At 39.9% G+C, this 23,383-nt stretch overlaps 2 protein-coding genes across 2 annotated transcripts in view; one reads left to right on the top strand and one right to left on the bottom strand.

Annotated features, from left to right (window-relative positions):
* LOC137265222 (solute carrier family 23 member 1-like) overlaps positions 1-16,021 on the top strand; it is a 29,847-nt gene extending 13,826 nt beyond the window's left edge. Inside the window, exons 3-12 of the mRNA XM_067800569.1 lie at positions 4,284-4,441; positions 5,495-5,580; positions 7,186-7,286; positions 11,569-11,750; positions 12,300-12,414; positions 12,578-12,734; positions 13,093-13,346; positions 13,817-14,090; positions 14,508-14,603; positions 15,404-16,021. Coding sequence (XP_067656670.1) covers positions 4,284-4,441; positions 5,495-5,580; positions 7,186-7,286; positions 11,569-11,750; positions 12,300-12,414; positions 12,578-12,734; positions 13,093-13,346; positions 13,817-14,090; positions 14,508-14,603; positions 15,404-15,663 — 1,683 coding nt within the window. The 3' untranslated portion in view covers positions 15,664-16,021. The remainder of the gene's footprint in view (positions 1-4,283; positions 4,442-5,494; positions 5,581-7,185; positions 7,287-11,568; positions 11,751-12,299; positions 12,415-12,577; positions 12,735-13,092; positions 13,347-13,816; positions 14,091-14,507; positions 14,604-15,403) is intronic.
* On the bottom strand, positions 1,009-4,346 carry LOC137265224 (uncharacterized). Its single transcript, XM_067800574.1, has 3 exons — positions 2,469-4,346; positions 1,681-2,171; positions 1,009-1,576 (listed from the first exon to the last, which is right to left on the bottom strand). The coding sequence occupies exons 2-3, from the start codon at positions 2,109-2,111 to the stop codon at positions 1,258-1,260; spliced, it is 750 nt and encodes a 249-aa protein (XP_067656675.1). The 5' UTR covers positions 2,112-2,171; positions 2,469-4,346; the 3' UTR covers positions 1,009-1,257.
* Positions 16,022-23,383: the final 7,362 nt, after the last annotated feature.

Raw genomic sequence — 23,383 nt, forward strand, 5'->3', positions numbered from 1 at the left:
ATCATTTGATTGGTTGATCGTGAAAGTCTTTAATTCTGTACAAAGGTATTTCCTGCTTTTTGTAGCGATGAGCTATTTTGAACAATTCTTTAGTCCAGTGTAAGTCAAGTTCTTTACTGAACGGTTTTCTCAGGTATGGTATGCGAACAATATCTCCAACCTTATATTTGAATTTCTTCACTGTATACTTGGATTTACTCTTGAGTTGTTTCCTCAAAGGTTTGGCATATAGGTGTTGCCACACTTTCAATTCGTTGCTTTTACTGACTTGGGCTGGTGATAAATCTGGCAGAGAATAATGAACATACTGTTCATTGTAATTCTGTACCAGTAGAGGAAAGGTATAGAGAAAGGTATTTCTTTATTGTTGTGTGTCATATAACGCGTGATCAGTGCTTTTAAAGTGCGGTTGAATCTTTCCACATAAATGTTTTACATGTTTTAATTACGTGTGATGATGTGGGTTATGTTTTCCTTTTTCAAAAATGATTCCAAATTTTTTCAAAATTCTCCACGAAACTCAGATCCTGCATCAGAACGAACTTTCTTTCAAATCGTCTTGATTTGAGCATTTCTTTGAAAGATTTCAACATGTAAGTGGCCTCTTATTCTCCAAAGGCAAGACAAAAGCATAGCGTGAAAAAATGTCCACAACTACCAACAGATATCTGACACTGTCATTCCATTTCATATACCTTGTCATATCTGCTAAATCTGCGTCAAACATTTCATTCATTGCAATAACTCTTACTTTCATCCTTTTAAATTTGTGTCTAATTGGTTTGTGTAAACTGTAAGCATCTTGCTCATTCACAAACCGTTTCACCTTCCTCAACCTGATGTTGCTTGTTTTTCTTCAATTCATCACGCAGTTTAGATGGACCATAGAAAGCGCCTGTTTTTTGTGGGTTGAAATAATACTTTTCTAATGCTTTGTTCAGCTTTCGAGAATTCATGATGAATTGAAGCAAGGGATGTGCTGAACAAGATTTTATACAACTAAAAAAGAAATGAACATAAATTATTTATTTCACCAAAGAACATTCTATACATCACATCAGTTGAACATAGCAATTGGCATACACAACAAGATAGTCATCTCAGTCATATGTCTTCTGTTGTTGGAACGCAACAATTTATACTGTGAGGATATGTCCATGAAAGGCTTGTCGTATCATATCATCCAACATTCCCTCTGGATTATAACACATACAGTTCATCAGATCCATACAACACACATGACACCGAACCTGTCCACTATTGCAACTCATATAACGCGACATATAATTTATGACAGCAAACGGTACAATTCTTTTGAAGAGGAGTCAGTTTGTGTTCTTCATAAGGATCATCCTCTACTGTATTTGTCTCTTGTTGCTCAATATCTTCCATGAGCTGATTGTAATCCTGCCACCAGTCGTTTAGGGTAGTAGATTCAACAGGATGACAGTCTGCTACGTGGGTGTCTTCGTCCACTAGCAAGTTGACTTCACTGGAGACATCTAAGTTAGCTTCAGTTGGAGGTGTAAAAGGTTCTATATCAAGTGATGGTAGAGTTGAGTTGTTGTCCATTACCCTACGAACAAAAAGAAAGGAAAAAGATATGAATATAAAAACAAAATTGATATTGCAAATTAAGTAGGTAGAACGCTGTCGCATGTAACACAAATATTCACTTACCTTGCTTTCTTGATACCCTGCTTCTTTGAAGTATCCCCCTTCTTTGATTTCTTCACCACTGGTTTAAACAGATCATCCTCCATTGTTTTTCTTCTTCTCTTCTTTTTCTGAAGAACAGATATTTCCTGAACCGTTCCGCTCTCTGAAGTTCGGTCTTGAGCAGCAGCATAGGAGAAAGATCCTATGAGATCAGTGTAATCCGTCAACCATTTCAAGAAAGGGGATGACATTTGTTGAAGCTTCCCTTCTCGGGCTTTAGTCTTCTCCAGCATGTCTGTGTAATTGGTTTTGTACAACACATTCGATCTCATCATAATTTCATGCAGATAGAGTTGAGTATCCAGAATATCCTTCACTTTCAGAAATGTGTCGTTAAATGTCTCCACTGACGAAAGAGCAACACATTTCACATCCACACTTTCCTGCGTCATGGTGAATATGTAAGAGATGGACGATTTTCAGCACCTTCTTGCTCCAAGTTGGTGATAAAACTGATTTGAAATAGCTAAAACGTTAGAGGTTTCAGACAAAACTGTGCGGAAGGAAGTTTTGATTGGATGCTGAGTAATACACATTTAGTTTGATTGGCTAAGAGATATGGAATGATAGGAATTTGTGAAATAGTGATTGAAATAGATGCGTATTTAAAAAAGCTATGTCATTATTCCGTTTTAAATATATTAAGATAAGAATTTGGTATGTATAGAATCTTTTCAATTTAGTATTGTGTAGAAGGAATGTGTATTGTCTAAATGTCACACCTATGGAATGTGAGTTAGCGAACCTACCTGTATGCACCTGGGGGCACCTGTAGGAATGTCTTTTGTCCTCCTAAGGTTGCTCCTACGCTCCTTAAGGAATTTCCTTTGTCCTCAATGTTTTTGTCTGTGTATGACAGATTAATGTTTCCTTTGGAATTCTTTGCCCGAAGAACTTATGCAATCACCAAGTGAATTCAAGAATAAGATTGCATCATCTTGTAATACTTCATTCGAGTTTGATCGCAACATTGGACACAGGCTCGGTCAAATAATCCACTATACTCCGATTAGACTGTAGAGATTCAAATGGCCATAAAGTAACTACTAGATGTATATCCAATAACTGTTTGTGCTTGGCGTGTCGCCTTCGAGGACACCCTTCAATGAAGGGTTCATCATCGTTTTGTATGTCCTAACTATGACATTACTAGAAGCGTTTTATTATATTTCAACTTTATTACAACTTCAAGAAAATCTAATCAATCTTATGTTCTCATCTTGCTTTTTGCAGAACTAAAAGTATGTTTGCAGTAGAGATGTTTATATTCATGTATAGTGTACCTGTTATTTATGATATCATGTGCTTTTGTAGTCACGTTATAATTGCAAGTCGCATTAATGTTATCTTGTGGATAGGCATTAGCATAAACGTCTTGCTTGTTTGCCGATCCAGTTTCTGAACAATATATCAGAAATAAATATGTATAGATCGAATTTTAATATTACAAACAAACCCACACACTTGCCTATACATGTATTTTAAATCATCTCGCATTGTAGTTCAGATATAGACTTACAGCCCTAGAACAAAGGCTCATGCTTCAGTGGCTAATGCTAATTATCTGGCTCGCATCTCTCACCTAGCCATAGTGCAATGTTGTTTTAACAAGACCGTTTTGGTTAGACTCTGGCTAACTGAGAGTGAACATTTAGGATTTACAGTTCATAATATGGCAGCGGCTGAGACTTGATGAACATCAGTTGCGTTGAGTTGAGGAGTAGAGTTGTTGATGAGGTCCAGGAAACTACAACGAACAATAGCTTTCCATAGTACATAACATTCAGTATTTCATTTGATTAATATGTGAATACATTGAAATTGCAAAATTAACTGGCATTTATTTACAAATGAGTGAGTGAGTGAGTTTAGGTTTACGCCGCGCTCAGCAATATTCCAGCTAGATGGCTGCAGTCTGTAAATAATCGAGTCTGGACCAGACAATACATTGATCAACAGCATGAGCATCGATCTGCGCAACTGGGAAACGATATGTGTCAAACAGGTCAGCGAGCCTGACCATCCGATCCCGAGTCACTTTTTATGGCAAGCATGGATTGCTGAAGGTCTACTCTAACCCAGACCTTCAAGGATCAACTTACAAATAACTGTATGGAATATATAAACAGTTTTTGCAATAACCAAATAACATTTTGCGTGTACACAATATCATTGCAATTTAGAAATAGAAATGAAAGGGTAAAGTACTCACATGTGTGTCTGCACATAGTTCAGCTTACAATCAATTGGGTGACAACCAGATAGCATGGAGGCCCAATGCACACCGGCAGGCATGTGCTCCAAAATGCACGAGCTTTGGAGAGGTCATAATGTGACCTGTGAGCTTTGACATTACACACGAACTTTAAGGCCAGAGAGTAGTGGAATGGCCACACGTAAACATTGTTTGCTCTTTGGACTGATAAGAATTTAAATGGAAAGATATTGGATGGGTACAATAATTAAAACCAATTGTAACAATTTCATTTGGAACAGTCTGTACATTGAAATGTATGTAATGAAATCTTGCATTTACAGATGTGTTCACTCACGTCTCCTTGCAGCACATCATGATGAATCTTGCCTTCGAGGTGGCCACTGCTTTCATCGTCTCAGATGCACTGTGCGCAGCTTATGACAGTCCAATCAGATCGAGGCTACTTTCCTCAACACTACTTATGAGTGGCATAGCGTCGTTCCTTCAAACGGCTGTCGGAGTAAGGTGAGTCCTGGTGTGAGTGAGTTGACATTCTACGTCACAAGGGCAATATTTCAGGGATTGAATATCAAACTAAATTTAGTAGCAATATGAAGCATGTCATCGATGGACAATGTGATAACTAGTATATCACAGATACGATATAAAACTAGGTGACATCAGTTGCAAGAAGACCTTATTAATCAACAAGACGATTTAAAAAGGGGCTTGAGTTCGCTAGCGACCAAAGCTAGGCCACCATACTAGGGGCCGTGGGGACCTTTGCTTCTTGCACGGCTCCCCATCATGAATTAGACCACCCCAGACCATTGTAGGCAATGTTAGCCATATATTTAAAGTGTACAAACACTGCGATTAAAATTGATGATAGAAATATCAATAGAATATTCTTTGAATGATGTGGCTTATGTGCCCACTCAGCTGGACAGTACGTTTGCAGTACGAGAAGTTGAGGAAACAACTTGTTCCTGAGGTTGAAAGTGTAGGGAGACAAACTCCACTTCATGTATCCTCAAATAATGACTCAACACGAATTTCGTTCCTTCTGTGTAGTATATAAAACTCATTTGTAGAGCGCTTAATATCAGCCTCAAAGACTCAGAGGCACTAATGACAAGTTATGCGCAGACATTTCTGCCATGGTTAAACCAAACGCCGCAAAGTCATATGACAGTCTTATCCCACGGATATCCATTCACCGCTGGGTGAACACGGGCAGTTTTAAACAAACTCATTTGCCAGAGGTGAGACCACGTGGCACATGTACTTCGTTGGGGGACAGGACTAGTCCTTAAATCTCTCAAGAGTCAATTGCCAAACACAGTCAACCGTTCAATAACTCTCTGTGGCCAACTGATTTGTGATCAAGCAAACCCGGTTTTCAATGAAAGTGCAAGAATAAGAGTACTTGTGTCACACCAGGGTATAAATTGCCCCAGTGACCGGAAAAACAGCTATTTTGTCAGATCACGATGAAATGCAAATTCAGGGCTGGAGGGAGATGGGAAACAGGAAGGCAACTTAAACAAACACTGTCACATTTGACGTGTCTTCTAGGTTGCCGGTATTTCAAGGTCCATCAGCCTCCTTCTTTCCTGCGCTTCTCGCCCTGCAGAACAACCCTGAGTGGAAATGTCCTGATGGTAAGAGATTGATTTAATTAAGATTTTCATATTTCCAGATGTTGACGAGTATTTGATACTCGAACACATCACTTTGAACTCGACTGTTTTCAAGACTTGTTAGCTGGGTTTGTTGGTTGTTTAACGCCGTATTTAAGAGTGTCCCACCTGTATGACGGCGGTCGAGAATAATAGTAGTGGATTTACGCAAGTGTCAACCAAGTCAGCAAGCCTGACCAACTTAGACACATCTTACGACAAGCATGGGTTGCTGAAGATCATTACAAACCCGGATCTTCATGGGTCCAATTGTGTTCTAGAAACTTAGTTTACCCAGGTTGTGACCAGTATTCGATTATGATTTGTCAACCGCTTGTTTCAAGTCACAGTAACGATTCTGTGTTATCTGAATTGACGAATCATTTCTCGTGACGTCACGCCACGTCAAAGCTCTGGGTTCGATGCTCTACATTGGCACAATATGTGAAGCCCATTCCAGTTGTCTCACGCCGTGATATTGCTGGAATATCGCTAAAAGCGGCGTAAAAGTGAACTCACTCACTTATGTTTTGGGAAAATGACTACGGTCCCTTTGATTTAGGTTTGTAAAATGTCGTCAATCAGGAAATACAGTGCTATGCTAATGACTTTGCTTCACTCAAAGTCTGTTCTCATCGTAGAGTGGAGTATCTTCATGTAGAATTGGTCACCTGTTGTTTTCACTGCAGTACAACAAACAAGCCACAATAAACTAGTGGCAGCAAGAGTTGTATACTCCCCAGGGAGTTGAGATTGATAATTCGATGTAACACTGAGACGGACATCTAATGATCGAGGGAAAACAAATACCAGCGCCTTGAGCACGCAATGGTTGCATGGATATGTGCGCTATATAAATATAGATAGATATAGATAAAATAGGATAAGATAAGATAAGATCACGATTGATTGTGACCTGCGAAGATACTACTTTATCACAAGCAAACGTCTGCCGTAATCGACTTCGTTTTATACGAAGCACACTTAAATCGTCCGTGTTTCACCAAACGAGATTCGCTTCGGTTTTTGGATTCATTTACTGGCTATTTCTGTGTGACTCTGGTTTAACGTTCGTGTTCAACTAAGTCACTGCGAAGATACGAACAAAAACGCCATTGCACCAAATTAGTCCTTGAATGTTTTAAAACAAAAACATTTCTTTTCATATGTATACGTAAGTGATATCATTTTCATAAAATGTTGACTATTGAAGGTCCCGGGGTAGAACAGGCTTTCAGAAACCCATACTTGCCATGAAAGGTGACTATGCTTGTCGTAAGAGGCGACTAACGGGATCGGGTGGTCAGGCTCGCTGACTTGGTTGACACATGTCATCGTTTCCCAGTTACGCAGATCGATACTCATGTTATCGTTATTGTTTGTTCCAGACTCGATTATTTACAGACCGCAGCCATCTAGCTTGAATATTGCTGAGTGCGGCGTAAAACTAAACTCACTCATAAAATGTCGCAAGGCATAATTTTCTACATATATTCATTTTCTCGAGCAAGGAACTTTGTAAAAGTATTATTAACCTGACAGTAAATCACAACTGATACTTGGAGATATTTTGACATCCTTTTCAAGGCAATCTGACAAGTCTGGCTCAATACGCCAACGCAACCAGTCTCAACTTGTCGGCAACATCAGATGTGACCTTGCTATCAGAAGAAGAGAAACTGAAACAGGTACATCGAGCATGTGTGAATGTTTTACTTTGAGGAGGTGAAATTAAGAGCTATCAATAACCTAAATGTAATTTTCTTCATAGAAAGAGAAGCAAAAGTGTGTTTTGTTCATTTGTTTAGCATATCAGAACCTACAATGTTCTAGGTATATATGAGGCAATGAGTTATAGTTTAACGTCAGATTACCCGTATTTTATATTTACTCAGCCGAGAACAGTTTTATAGGTCAAGAACATGGCATCGACAAGATACATACAGATATTTCCAAATTATGTTCTTTTGTTTTACGAATCAGTCGGGAAAATGAAAATACAGTTTGATGGTATCTACAAACCCCAAAACAACAGTACGCAGGATTACGTCTCATCCCCACACCCCTCGGGACTGAAAGATGTTTATTGTTTACATGAATGTCTTCCATTCGCGCCAATTATGCTACATGTCGATTTTGTGATAGTGTCTGCCTGAAGTGCCCAAAATATGTTCATGAACTGAAATAAAATTAGGTAAATAAACTGGCATTCCGAATCGATGGCACTCGCTTTGAGTATCTGATAAACTCCTAGTGGGTGACGTCGGGAGAACATTCCCATCAACCAGTCAGCATGCAGTCTCTGGAGAGTATTGATATAATCGAGCAGAACGCTCAGAGCAGCAGCATATCTGAACTTCTGTTTCAGAAAAACAAAAGCAAACGAAAGGGTCAAAATCGAGAAAATTAATTTGTCAGTAGTGAATTCCAAACATGGGTAAAACTGTAACATATGTCATATTTGGGATTGCATTTCATTAGTACAGTACAAATTGTAGTACGTTTTGGAGGTTGAGTCCCATCCGGGATTCGAACCCGCACCCTCAGAGGCTTTGTGTGCCTGACTTTCTAAATGGCGTTGTGTAATCATATGGGTAAAACTGTCGTCAGTTTCACGATTAAGGCCACTCAACTGGAAAACCAAGACTGGTTAAAAACACCCTTTGAACTTTTTAATGGGGTTTTACCAAATTTGACTTCGGTGGGGTTTGCTAGATTGTCATGAAGAAAAAGGTGATATCCCATTAGTCAGACACCCCAGTCGTCAGACACTTGAGGGAGGGTAGAGAAGGCTCACAAACCCCTGCAACAATAGATCAGTTCCACTTATTATATCCCTTGTTCTTTAGGATTAAGTGACTAGCAGAACACAGTGTTTTGAATGATAAGGACATAATAAGCCTCACGACTGGCTTGTTCCTTGCACAATAAGTTCAAACACGAATAAGTCAGCTTTGACTGTTAAAGTTTGATCCCTTTTAATTGATCTACTCACTTAACCCCAAAAGTCAACTTGTGCATAGTTGATAGTGTAAATTAATTATCGTTGTGAGTAAACCCATAATAAAACCCAAATGTTTGCCACTAACATGGCAGTGTACCCCGGGGTTAAAGAAGAATGAAATATGACATGTACGTGTTTTTATCTTTTAGTCACATAAAACATACCATTTGTGTGATGTTGTTTTAGCTATGGCCACAAAAGTGAATCTTCTCCTGCCTCTGAAGATTCATTTAGGAATACAGGAGATTTGAATATATACATGCAGATGCACACAACCACTGTCAGTATCAGTGTGTATTAGGGCTGGGACGGGCCCACATTCCTACCCAGATACACCAACCCCTATTACGCTACCCTATTCTGATGCCAGCCATTTTGATTCCTGACATCAAATTTGTACGAAATGGCAATACATATTTCAATTCGGAGGCTAAAATTGGGAGCAATGAGATATTGGCGTATACATTAGTTTGAGAACTGCTCAAAGTGTTATCGTGACCTTGTTAATTGCACCAAGGTCACAGAACGTCACTGGTGTCTACATTATGCGTCAGTGTAGGCATTTGAAGATTGTGGGTTCTACAGTGCACGAGATAACGAGATATCACATTAGCAAGAAGTTGAAAAGTGGTCAAAGTGTCGTGGTGACCTTGAAAATAAAGTCGACTGGTGTCTGCGTAATCACACAGTGTAGGATGATACCAACTTCGATGACATTGGGCACTAGGAATGAATGAGTGAGTTAATATTTAACGTCGCTTCGGCAATATTTCAGCCTCATCGTGACGAGAACGTATTTGACATTGAAATGGAATGTTTGTATATAAAAACCTGTCGACGAAGGACAGTAAAACAACTAGAACATCACAATTAGAATTTAAACTAGCATTGAAAGTTAAAACTGACAGCACTATTTGGACTTTGGGTACTACATCACATGGGGTATCGCGGAAATATGGAAATATGGAAATAATGTCAAGGCCACCGAAATCTACTGGCGTCTGAGTACTACTCCAATGTAGGCGTCGTCAAATTTGAAGACATCACGAATTTGAAGTTCATGAGATATCACGTTAATAAGAAGCGGGACGTACGCAGATATGGGCACTACTGAATACTTAGTCCCCCTTTACGCGTAGCGGCGGGGGATAATTAAAAAAAGCTAAATCAGACTGATTTCTCAGCCCAGGTCGGTTGTTTTTACTTGATAAGTGTACAGATGTTTTCCAAAATGTCTGTACTACACAATAATGGCACGTTTGCAGAGAGAAGGGTTCATCACATCGCAGAGAGGCATGATTCGGGTGCTCTTTGATCGCCATGTATATCACAGGAACAAGACAAGAGGACTTGTGCGCACTGGCGATACACTGTCAAAACATCTATAGGGATGTGCACAAGAGTTGGAGACTTTATAAGAATTCGACCGAACACAACCATCCACCAACTGACACAATAAGAATTAACCTCTTCAGCTCGACGAGAAAGCGTACCCGAGAAGAACCATCAATGCCTATGCCAGCACTCTACCAACACGAACTACTGAAGTACAGCAAAGACGATTCTGCACACCTGCCCTCCTACCCCAAACTACCACAGACACTGAAGTCACACACTACCAAGACTACCACTGACCATTGCGGACGTTCATTTGGATGATATTTGGACTGAAACACTTGACCCTGAGCGATTCCTTCTGTTCACTGATGGTGATGCGGACAAGATTTATGTCTTTTCCCAGCTACGACCCCACCAGTGAGGTACCACTGTTTACTTAAACCTTAACAGCAAGTCCTGACTTGTGGAATCATCTGTATGTCATCAAGTCAAGAGTTGATTCATCACCATACCCCTTGCTGTATGCCCTTATTCCCAGCCAAATCATTACTACATGCCGCCTCCTCCTTAGCCGTCTTTAAACGTATGTCCAACGTATCCGAACCGATCTCTCTCACCATCCAAGATCCAGACCGACTTTGAGATGGCAGCTGGCAGAACCGCCCAGTTGGAGTTTTTGTTTGCTACAGAAATGAGGAGCTGTTTTTTTTTCATTTTGCACAATCAGTATGGCACAAAGTGCAAGCCATCGGATTCGTTGAAAGCTACCGTGAGGACCCTTTAGTCGAGAAATAGATTCGTCGTGCGTCTGCCTTGCCTTTGCTTCCTACTGTAATCGCCCTAGATGTCTGGACTGACGTGATGAACACTTGCTCTCATGCTCCTCATGTTACTAATGACGACTACATGGTCAGTAAGTGAGTGGATGATGATTCTGTGTTTAGGCTGTCCTTGTGGAACCATCATGAGACCTTCGGCCTGAGGACCAACACCTGCCTTGAGGGTTTTAACAGCCGTCTGAATGGCAGCCTCTTGTCACCCGAATGTCTTTAGACTGACTGATATTCTCAAGCAGACTGAGCAGGTCGACAGGCTGAAGATTGCCCTGACTTCAGTCCCGCTCCTCCCTCACTTAAGAAGGTGTACAGGGAGATCAACTACCCACTTGGTCGACTGAGAAAGCAGTTGGAATGTAGTATTTGGATGCTGTTGGAAAACAGGTGAAGCTCCATACTTTACCACTGGTGCTAGTGAAGGCGGCAATATTACTTATACGCATTTGATATTGTGAAAAAGTGACAAATATTATGAAAATTACAATAGATGTCATAAAAGATAATAAAAATGGTCACAAAAATCTTAATCGCTTCTTCATGTCTGACTAATTGCATAACAGGTGGATTGGTTCATTTCGCTCATAGGTAACAGCCTTCCAAAATGTGTTCACTCAACTGTGTAATTAGAATTTGTGGAGTGTCTAACTAATGGGATGTCTCACTAATGGGAGGGCACCAAGAATAACGTGTCAGTAGTGGTACAAGCCAAACCAAAACATTTCGGAAAACCTGGCAACTGAAACAGAATTGAATCAACATATCTTGTTTCAATGGGATTGTGATGTGTTGCAGCTGTCTGGCAGCTTGATGGCCGCCTCAATGTTGGAAATTCTAATAGGTTCCACTGGGTTAGTTGGAGTCCTTCTTCGCTACATCGGGCCAATCACAGTGGCTCCTACCATTGCCCTCATTGGGATCTCTTTGTACAAGATTCCAATAGCCCAGTCCAGACCTTCGTGGGGAATTTCTTTCGGGTTTGTATGCAGATTGTATATGACTTAAAATTTCATGAAAAAGATTTTTATTACACGTTCTTATTACACATATCTGTATATGAAGGTACTCTCGTAGACAAATTTTGAATACACCGCTTCAACAAAACGTAATGTTTTGGGGACATCGAAACACGTCCAGCTGAATTTCGCCGTAAGCTGAGTGTTTAAAGTCCTTTTCGAAGAATGCAATATAGTGATATCCATAGTTTAATTTTGTGGAGGATTCAGCAAACATTTCAATATTGTCTGTTAATTGACTCAAACAATTCATGCACTGTAAACTTCCGGTGATGAGCTGTTTAGTCAGGGCTTGGATTCCATCAATCACAATGAATCTGATGTAACATTTTATATGTATGACTGGGTTGAAGGTTTGTGTAGTACCGACCGCCGTCGGAGTGCTTTGTGAGGCATTAATTAACAGTCACGTGGCAAGGCAGTTGCTGCTGTAACTTCAGTTTCATCGTTGCTGCATGAGTAAAGTACAGGTACATTTCACCCATGGTTGCCCAATGTTTCTTGTTTCAGAGGAATAGCTCTGCTTCTCATCTTCATCCTGTACATTCCACATATAAAAATTCCACTTCCGAGGTGGGGAAAGAAGAAAGAACGAAGCTATCTCCCGATATTTGAACTCTTCCCGGTATGATGATGGGGTTTATCTTGTGTATTAAAGCTAAGAGTCTATTGAAAACGCAGAGCAAATGTATCTTACAAATACCATAACCAAAGAACGCCATCATAATTATATATGTAGAAAAAATTCATTCATTTCATGACTGGATATAGGTTGTGACACCTTGCAGGTTTTGTTGAGCATACTTGTGATGTGGGCTATCTCCGCCGTCCTCACCGTCACAAACGTCTTCCCCGACGACCCTGATGACATCCGCTACAAGGCCAGGACCGACGTGAAGTTGTCGCTTGTAGAGCTCACACCATGGTTCTCTATTCCGTATCCAGGTAAAGCCCTCCGTATCAATGTTTAGTAAGACATTGTCTGGATGTAGGTTGGCGGCACAGTCGGCGAGATAAGTCACGTGTTTGTTGACAGTCATAATGTTCACAGATTTCTGCGGAATTGATCTTCTTGTCACGTAAATTTTGCACTGTTATTGCCGGATAATGTTGAATGTGGATTTATTTCTCCTGAAAACACGACATCCTTTACCTTTCCCTGCTTTGCACACATACGTACGCACGTATGTACGTATGCACGTATGCAAACACACAGAGCGGCGCATGCACACCATTGCACATGCATCCAACGAAAGTTAAAAGTCCTCTTTGCCGTCTTCGAGCTTTTGACTGTGTCTTGCAGGTCAGTTTGGATTGCCATCATTCAGCGTAGCAGTTTTTGTTGGATTCCTGTCTGCCTTTTGCGCATCCATGATCGAATCTGTAGGTGACTATTTTGCCACCGCGAAAGCATGTCAGATCGCCCCTCCGCCTGATCACGCCGTCAACAGAGGCATCTTAATGGAAGGTCTGTGTGGACTCCTTGGCGGAGCGATTGGTACAGGGCATGCCACGACGTCATACAGTGGAAATATCGCAGCGATATCTGTCTCTAAGGTTAATGTTCTGTCCATAAGAGTTGGTAATTAGTAAACATCTAGTATAAGTCCGAAATATGTAGACATAAACACATGTACTTTGATATATATACGTTGTTTATATAGTTGCAGTTTATTAAGTAACCATCGGAAAATTGAATGGAAATTATGATATAGAGCTGAGGTGATTTCCCAGTTAGTAGATAAGTATTGAAAGATTATTCTTGGCAGAGTTAATTCACATTCAGATCTATGGGAATGTCTCTTATGCTGACTCACTTATGGTCAACTGTTGTATGTTGTTTGTGTAAAGTACGAACAATCCTGGTTCAAGTTACAGTAGCATATGTCCTCCAGGAGTGCTTGGTAAGTCTACTTTAATACCGCTTGCAATACGAAGTCTTTCCCAGATATTAATATAACTGTTGATGATAAGATGAAATGAATTGTCTAAGGCAGAGCATGACTTTTATCCTCCTTATTTTCCAGACGGCTAGTCGATTCGTTATGCTGTGCAACGGTTTCATCCTTATATTGATGTCAGTTTTCGGTAAATTTGGTGCTGCCATAGCAACTGTTCCGGACCCGACTCTTGCTGGCTCGATGGTCGTCCTCAGTGGAATGCTTGTGTCTATTGGTTTGTCTACCCTCCGCCATGTCAACATGGACTCGTCCAGAAATATGACAATACTTGGGGTGTCATTATTCTGTGGAATATTCCTGCCTGAGTGGGTGGACAGACACAGTGACTTCATTAATACAGGTATATTTATATGTTCCCTGGTGATCAATAGCTCATGGATAGATGGACATAATACAGTAATGTCTATACAGCAATTCAAGTTTTTTCTATTTTTTCTAATATCAACACAGACACATTCAGATGAAAATATTGTGTTTTCTGGAAGAGGTCTGGTCAAGCAGCATTCAACAGTACGGTGTCTTCCTCTCATGTTTTGGCAAATATTTAACACCTTTTCTGAATTCGGGGGTATTGTGTAACATACTTCTGGGCAAATACTAACTGACACGTTTAGAGCAAAACGGAATATTCGTTAATATGCAGTATTATACCTAGCATAATGACAACGTAATTAGCCACCACTAATTACACGTATCCCATGTTACACGAAACTGCACAAAGCGAGGAGTTTTGTCCAACTACTTTCCCTTTGGACAGGAGTTGCTGAAGTTGATGGCGTGCTGAAAGTGGCCTTTGGAACACCCATGTTTGTTGGTGGTCTCATATCCATAGTCCTCGACACCACAGTTCATGGTATGAATGTTGTTTTGTTTATTGCACATGCATCTAGTTATTACAAAACTGACTTGATAGTCAGAGTGGGTAACCAGAACTTTGGTTATGTAGGAATAACCATTATTTTCTAATGTCGACTGAAATTCCTGAAGTGATTCATTTAAACCAAGCCGCAATTCCACATTTTTGTAATTTAGTAATGTGCACATCGCAGTGGACTCAACATACTATCTCTATTTTGAAAGGCTTCAAAGTGTTATCTTCATTCGACCATTGACCATACTGAAGGTTGACTAATACGCGACCTGTTACTATCTGAGTGAAATCAGATGTGTAGTAGTTTTCTGTTAGATGATTGGCTTAAAACCAATTCAACCACTTCAAGTCTTGACTTTTAATTTTCTCCTCACTCATTGTTTTCAACTGTGAGTTTCAGACATGACCTTTATTCTTGGAAATAGTCTATAATAACTATAAGCACACAATTAGAATGCCAAAGGTGTCAGCAACGTTCGCTAAACACATGCCCGAGTGGGCTAACTGTAATGTCATTAAAGTAACACGATCTTTAAGAGTCATTGCATCACGACCAGATGTCATCACGACTCGAAGAAGTCATCAGGGTTTAACTGCCATTGAGCATGAATCGGTTTGAACAGGGTCAGATAGAGTGATTCGACTGACTGACTGAACTTCGAACCTCAGTGCTCATTTTGTTCAACCTGTGGTCGCCGTTCAGTCCTCGTGGCAGGCATCGGACAGTAATGACTACGACGTAAATCACACTAAACATTTCATCAAGGTTCTTCTACTTTCAGGAACACCGGAAGAAAGGGGTCTTATAAGTTGGCGGAAAATCAAAAGTGTGTCAGAAGACAATCACGAGAAGGGAGATAAATCTAATAGTATATCCGTCCAGGATGCATATGAATGGTGTTTCCTGCCACGTATCTACCACAGGCTTCCATTCATTTCCAAATTGCCATTTATGCCTTCATTGTCAGAATATCCTCAATCGAACCACCAAGTTCCAGAAGTTGTGCCGCTAAGCAATTCCAGGGATGTAGTTATGGTTTGATCATCGCAAACATCAAATAAGGGATATAAGGACTGGTGTGGTTACGTCTAATGGTTAAAAGGTCCGCTCATCACGCTGAAGACCCGGGTTCGATTCCACACATAATTACAATGTGTGAAGCTCATTTCTGGTGTCCCTTGACATGATATTGCTGGAATAATGCAAAAGCGTCGAAAAACAACATTCACCCACGCTTCGAAGCTCTATGTCATGACTTCTCATATGTGTGCTTTCACATACTGGTATTATCCTTGCGGTTGTCTATTCAGACTGGACGATGTCAGAACCTTCCTGCTGTATGTGTTGTTCTCAAATTTTGACTGTTCAGTTGTTCAATAAACAGGAATTACATACCATACGTTTCAGTTTGTAAGCTGTTTGGTGTTTCTCTCGGTGGAGCTACATCGTAAAGTGGTTCAGGGAACAAAAGGTTCTTTTCATACTGGTATTGTTGTCATGTCAACCATCATTAACATTTGATATGTAGTTAATCTTCCCTACTGCCCAGCTGCAAATCTTCAACTTTGGAAGAACTACAGAGTCTCCTGTTATACAGCTATTTACCTACTGATGTTAGATGCACAGAAGCAGTCAAAAACATTATCAAAACATTCGATGACTTAGGCCGATGACTGGACAATAATGTCCAGTATTTAATATGTGTATAGCAGTGGTTGCCCCTTTTAAACACAGGGCATCTCGCTACGTAATACACACAATGAGAGAACGGGAATCTTTCACCCTAAGTCACGTTTTCACCTTCCTGGTGTCACACTAAATTTATACTTTGAGTGAGGTCTAAGGCAGCAGAAGTGAGGTGAAAGCGCTTAATAATAGGGTGTAGTCCCGTTCTGACATTGTCTATACTATTTACCGGGACCCCAACATTGAGAATATGATTGGTATTAATGGCACTGAGCACTCAGCAATCAATGCCATTGAAGCATTTTACGTGCGTTACACTACGTTCTAAACACACAAAATTTTCCTTCGCAGAAATATCATGAAATGTAGCTTTTTCCAACAAGACCGTCTCTTAGATCTGATAAATAACATTATGTTAACTTTGTTCTGTAACTTAATCATGTATTTAAATTATTGCATAATTGTTTGGGATGTGTAGATGCTACCATAACGCGTTTCTTTCACCCGTGCGTGTGCACGTCCATGCACGTCTACGCACATTGTATGTGCAGTTTGCTTGTGCGGTCTTGTATTTAGCTTTATATTGTCCAGTTATCCTTGAGGTGGACACACGACCAGGGGCTGAGATAACGCTACAAGGTTTTGGTGCATTAGTACCTATCCAGACCACCTTTGAAGCTGTGTATTTGCTTCAATTACTTAAACTGTAAATTTGAAAACAAGCATACACCGTTTAAATTTCAGTAACATGCGCAGATATATATGCATGAACAATTTGAATAACCAAAAACTACTTTTAATCTCGAATGAACTACAAAATGTAAGCATACACTCCACGATTCAATTTTTTTAGCCCTTTTCCCCTACTCACATTTGTCGAGTGAGTGAGTGAGTGAGTGAGTGAGTGGATTAAGTTTTACGCCGCTTTTAGCAATATTCCAGCAATATCACGGCGGGGGACACCAGAAAATGGGCTTCACACATTGTACCCATGTGGGGAATCGAACCCGGGTCTTCGGCGTGACGAGCGAACGCCTTAACCACTACGCTACCCCACCGCCCCCACATTTGTCGAAATAACTGACAACGGGTTGAAGGAAAGTGATTGATCTCGTGACGTAATTACATATAAACGTATAGGCTTGCAAGCCCATGTCGGTAGACATTCAATGAAGTCATAGGAATCGTGATGTCATTTGTGAAGATATCACAATGTGAACCCAATGTAACAAATAGAAGAGCATTCTGTAGATAGGTAGGAAGGTTTTGTAGTAGTCCTACAGTAAATACCGTGTCCTTCAGAACTGTTAAACAACCCGGGGAAAGGTGATAAAACAGGTACAGAAAACAAGGACTTCTTTTGTATGACCGTCGGTTTTATAGAATAAAGTAGAATAGAGTAGAGCAAAACACGGGGGGATCTAAAATTATTGAGTGAGGATACCATGGGATACACGGATTTACAAAATAGGACAACTATACATCTCCTTGACGTTTGATCTATGTGCTCAAAAACCGGCATTTCACCTCCAGAAAAGCATTTCATCTTCTGGCATTAGTTCTTATATGTACAGCTACTCACATGAAAAAGATCTAAACGTTTGAAACGAATATATATGTTTGTTGTACATGTGCTTATATGACAATCATTACAGTGTCTTTCACACAGTTCACAATATTTAGGAACGTTTTGCTCGAGAATTTATTCGCGCTGTAAGACTTCTCACTATAAAGGATAAACATACATCAAACAATATCACCTATGTACAGCAAAGGTGGGTTTAGCAGCATCTAGACATATCCTCACCTCCTAACTTAGTTTCACATAGACTTGAGTAGCCCATGGTGCAGTTTCAGTTTCATTAAGTTAATAACTATTTTACGCCATGAGGATTTACATGGAAACTTTCCAGTTTCCAGATAGTCACTAACATATTTAAAAAGATAGCATGGTTTGTGGAAGCGTGACACATATACAATGTGGCGCTGTTGTTCATTTTGAAATGTGGCCAACTCGACACAGAGTAAATCTATTGCATAGTCTACAAAGAAATGTAGTCTACATTTATCTATGTAGCCAACCACAATCAAGGTTCCCAGCACAGAAGCAGATGAGAAACGTATGCCAAAGTCCTGGGTACATGTTTGCGTGCTTTCGACCAATTCATAGTCTTTACCATGCCGAATAGGTAAACGTTCACATCCACAGAAATTTGTGGCGAGTATCATCCACCTCCATATCTTTTACACAGTTCTTTGCTGTTACGCCGAGACTCTTTAGGGAATTTTCAGATTCTCGTTCTTTATGACAATATGCGTACAGTCTAGATTTGGAGGATAATCAGAAGAAATCAAGATACCTCTTTATTTGACACTACCATTTCCTGCAACGTCTGATTCGTCAAATGTGTAAGAATAATCATCTTGGCCTGTCTTAGATTTATGGAATATAATGCAAGTACTCTTGAACCGTTACACGCATGCCACCACTTACAATCACCACTTACACACAGTGTCAAGTGACGACTGGAGATCTTTGGAAGTAGACGTGTGTGTAGTGTCATCATCCAATAAAATACAGGGGCTATCAACACCGTATACGTGAATACCAGAATAACTAGATTTGGTACAGGAGCTACCTTTTATACTCATTTCATATAATTTTGACCATATGCGGTGGAACGCCCTTACGGTATCAATAAAAGCAGTATATATCCCTGAATCTCTGTTTAAGTAATTAGGTACGCGTTCATTTAAAGTAAACACTTAAGCCGTTGCTCAATGTTCTTTCTAAAGCCAAACAGGAAATGTTGCTATGTACTATTGCACCCAGGGTTCTAGCGTAGCGAGAATTACTTTCTCAAACGTTCTCCAAAAACAAGATGTTAAAATTATTCCTCTATTCTGTATATATGGTGTTTATGACCATGTTTTGCCTTTTTGCCTTTACATGCTGGAATAACTAATAATAAAATTGAAAAGTGCAGTTATTACATCTATGATGCTGTCAGTGGCATAGATTTTAGATGTTCGTTGTGTGCATAACCAGAGCCTGGTGATCTTTTTTATTGAGATTAGTAATGTGACCCTTCACTTCATCTATTTCAGCACAATCACACAAAGCATCGTCTCAGGATATATATGTATGGCATAAACGGACACAAGAAATGTGTAAACGTGTGTCCAGTGGTCAACATTCAGTTAGCACTGACTATCTTAACGGCATGTACTCGTCCTGTGGTAAACATTCAGTTAGTACTGACTATCATAACGGCATGTACTCGTCCTGTGGTAAACATTCAGTTAGTACTGACTATCTTAACGGCATGTACTCGTCCTGTGGTAAACATTCAGTTAGTACTGACTATCTTAACGGCATGTACTCGTCCTATGGTACACATTCAGTTAGTACTGACTATCTTAACGGCACGTACTCGTCCTGTGGTCAACATTCAGTTAGTACTATCTTAACGCCACGTACTCGTCCTGTGGTAAACATTCAGTTAGTACTGACTATCTTAACGGCATGTACTCGCCCTGTGGTAAACATTCAGTTAGTACTATCTTAACGCCACGTACTCGTCCTGTGGTAAACATTCAGTTAGTACTGACTATCTTAACGGCATGTACTCGTCCAGTGGTCAACATTCAGTTAGCACTGACTATCTTAACGGCATGTACTCGTCCAGTGGTCAACATTCAGTTAGTACTGACTATCTTAACGGCATGTACTCGTCCAGTGGTCAACATTCAGTTAGTACTATCTTAACGCCACGTACTCGTCCTGTGGTAAACATTCAGTTAGTACTGACAATCCTAACGGCATGTACTCGTCCTGTGGTCAACATTCAGTTAGCACTGACTATCTTAACGGCATGTACTCGTCCAGTGGTCAACATTCAGTTAGCACTGACTATCTTAACGGCATGTACTCGTCCAGTGGTCAACATTCAGTTAGCACTATCTTAACGGCATGTACTCGTCCTGTGGTCAACATTCAGTTAGTACTGACAATCCTAACGGCATGTACTCGTCCAGTGGTCAACATTCAGTTAGCACTGACTATCTTAACGGCATGTACTCGTCCAGTGGTCACCATTCAGTTAGCACTATCTTAACGGCATGTACTCGCCCTGTGGTAAACATTCAGTTAGTACTATCTTAACGGCATGTACTCGTCCAGTGGTAAACATTCATTTAGCTCTGAGTATCTTAACGGCATGTACCCGTCCTGTGGTAAACATTCAGTTAGCACTGACTATCGTAACGGCATGTACTCGTCCTGTGGTAAACATTCAGTTAGTACTGACTATCTTAACGGCATGTACTCGTCCTGTCGTAAACATTCAGTTTTGTAGGGTTAGTTCTTAGAGATTGAGTGAGTGTAGTTTTAGGCCACACTCATTAATAACCCAGCTGTATGGCTAAGTTAGCACTGACTATCGTAAAGGTAAGTTGGGGCAGCAGGATGTCGCTATCCTTGATCAACCCGCCACATGCACTGAGACTCATCACACTGGTCGTAAGCGTGTTTTAATCGCTAATCTTTGTTGGCAATCAAAATGGAATACACAAGCCACAAACAATGTACATGATACACCGCTGATCATATCTGATAACCAGATGTTCCACGTCAAAGTCAATCTACCATGTAACATATACGTTTGGACTGCACGGATACTTGATTGATAAGAGAAACTAATTTCGAACATCATTTCACACAAGTTTATAGCCACACGATTTTATCATTTTTGAAAGATATTGATCTTTATGACAAGAGTTAACTTTAGCCAGTTTGTTATTTTTTAGCATCACTGATAATTTATATTGTCTTTGATATTGGTTGATTTTCAGTTAGTAATTAATAGTTACTGCTTCTCGGTGCGAATAGCTGGAAATTCGATTCTTCAAAGGCATTTCGATGTTGGTGCAGTAATGTCAGACAAATCTGCATAACAAGTTCTGGATGTATTTCACAACGTTTTATTCCACAGCATTTTCTTGACGAAGGGGCAAGAATTAGCCCAGAAACGCTGTGAAAAATAAATCAAGAAGTTGTTATCAATAAGGTTTCTCTTGTATTAGCCAGAACGTTGGTGACACAGCGTAAAGCAATATTCGTTTATTCATTTATATAAAGATCTGAAACACATATGACAATTTCAATCTTAAGATGTAATGACATCATAAATGATATCGAAAAGTACCTTTAAAGACAACGACGCACACGGGGATGTCTTGTTAATCGCATGGAGTGACATGTGTAGGTTAATTCACCATCATCAAGCGAAGGGTGACTACAACCAGATGATGAAAAGTGTGTGAGGAGAAGCAGTAGAAAACACTGGCCACAGGTAATAGACAACCGCACAAGTCGTGAAGCCTATATACAGAAAGGTCAAAATGAAAATACGGTGATTTGGATGCTCAATGGTGAGTTCACTGGCAGAATGAATAGCGTGAGTAACTCTGCTGATGATACGTGTGATTCTCTTGATCTCTGTTTGCCATGAGGCAAATAACGTCTGTAGATAGCATCTTCTTATCTTTTGCAACGATCGGCATCGTTGGTGATTAAATAATTCAGCAAACAACATTATGGATGGTAATTTTTATTGCACAACTATATGCTTCGTGCTTTACTCACCAAACAACATAGAACACACAAATAATTTATTGTATCAATCAATGTATCTCATCCCGTGCAAATCTGCTGTACTGGAAAAAAAGTAACTAGATGATCACCTTTATTTTCAGGGCTAATTCCCTTAGGCCATATTTGATCAAATATTTCAAAAGGATTTCAAGACATGAACCAAGCAAATGTTTCAAAAGCGGATAGTGAATATTTTTAGTCACCGTTGTTCTACCATGAACTTGCACAAGGGCAATGGAGGTCCTGTAATCAGATTTCTTCTTCTCTTCTCCAGTTTTTTTCTGATATATTTGAAACTCTGGGATATGATTTAACGAAGAGGGATGCCTGGCCAGAGTGTCACCAGGGTTTATTCGCAATGGCATCTTCATCAGTTAATAAATTATCATCGCCTTTGAGATGGCGAAAAATAGATTTTGAACCTGTGAATTCTTCGGCTATAGGATATATTTTTATGACGACCAGATTCTATAAATAAGTTAAGGTTGTTGCAACGGAATCTGGTACATTCTTATACTAAATATGATAAGGTTGGATGTCACCATGTAAGGTACTTTTCAACATCATGAAGAAATTTAAACAGTTTGTAGTTGCAACATTTTGAGTTATCTTGTGGGGGTAATGCCAGTCCTGAATTGGATTATCTCTCAGTTGTTGCTGAAATTCCGATATGAAAAGATCAATGTCTCCCACTTCGGGATGCTTCCACTCTTGTCCAAATCCCAGTTTACAGAGCATACTATTAATCTCAGAAACATAAGTATAACGACCTGTATTAGAGATGAAGGTTCCAGATGGATATGTCTGCACCAGAATTTCATAGTTTTTGCCATATAAATTATCCGTACTTCGTTTTACATTCTCTTCGAAAAAAGCCATATTATCCAAGAGCCATATTATTCGGTGTAGTTTTGCTCAGTCCAGGAACATATCGCAGAATTAAATGTTTCTATGATGTTCTGTGTTGTCCCCACCCCCCATTTCTGCTCTATAGAACAGTATAGGAACCCCTGTACTGTTGTACAACACAAGAAGATCACAATAGATGCCTTACCAAAATTATACTCCTATTCATAGACGGTAATGTTGCATTTCTTTTTTTTTCTCATTTGCTTGAGATGCAGAGCAATTCAATGCTATGGTCCACGAAAGTTTAGACGTGAATATAATTCCCAGATACCTGTTATGGTTTACAACCCTTATTCCTCCCCCGTTAAAATATCACTTTTCAACGTTTAGGGCTCCTTATGAAGGTTCTCCAGATGAACATTTAGAATAAAGTTAAGGTAGATGCCTGCCATCTATTCTATTTTTTCCTTTCGCTTTTTTTGACGAACTGACTAAGGCTGGCTGTTTGGTAACTGTTTCATTGTACCTAAGGCTGATTCGCAGTCTTAGTGAGTGAGTTAATATTTAACG

This window comes from Haliotis asinina, chromosome 15 (assembly GCF_037392515.1).
Source record: "Haliotis asinina isolate JCU_RB_2024 chromosome 15, JCU_Hal_asi_v2, whole genome shotgun sequence".
Lineage (NCBI taxonomy): Eukaryota > Metazoa > Mollusca > Gastropoda > Lepetellida > Haliotidae > Haliotis > Haliotis asinina.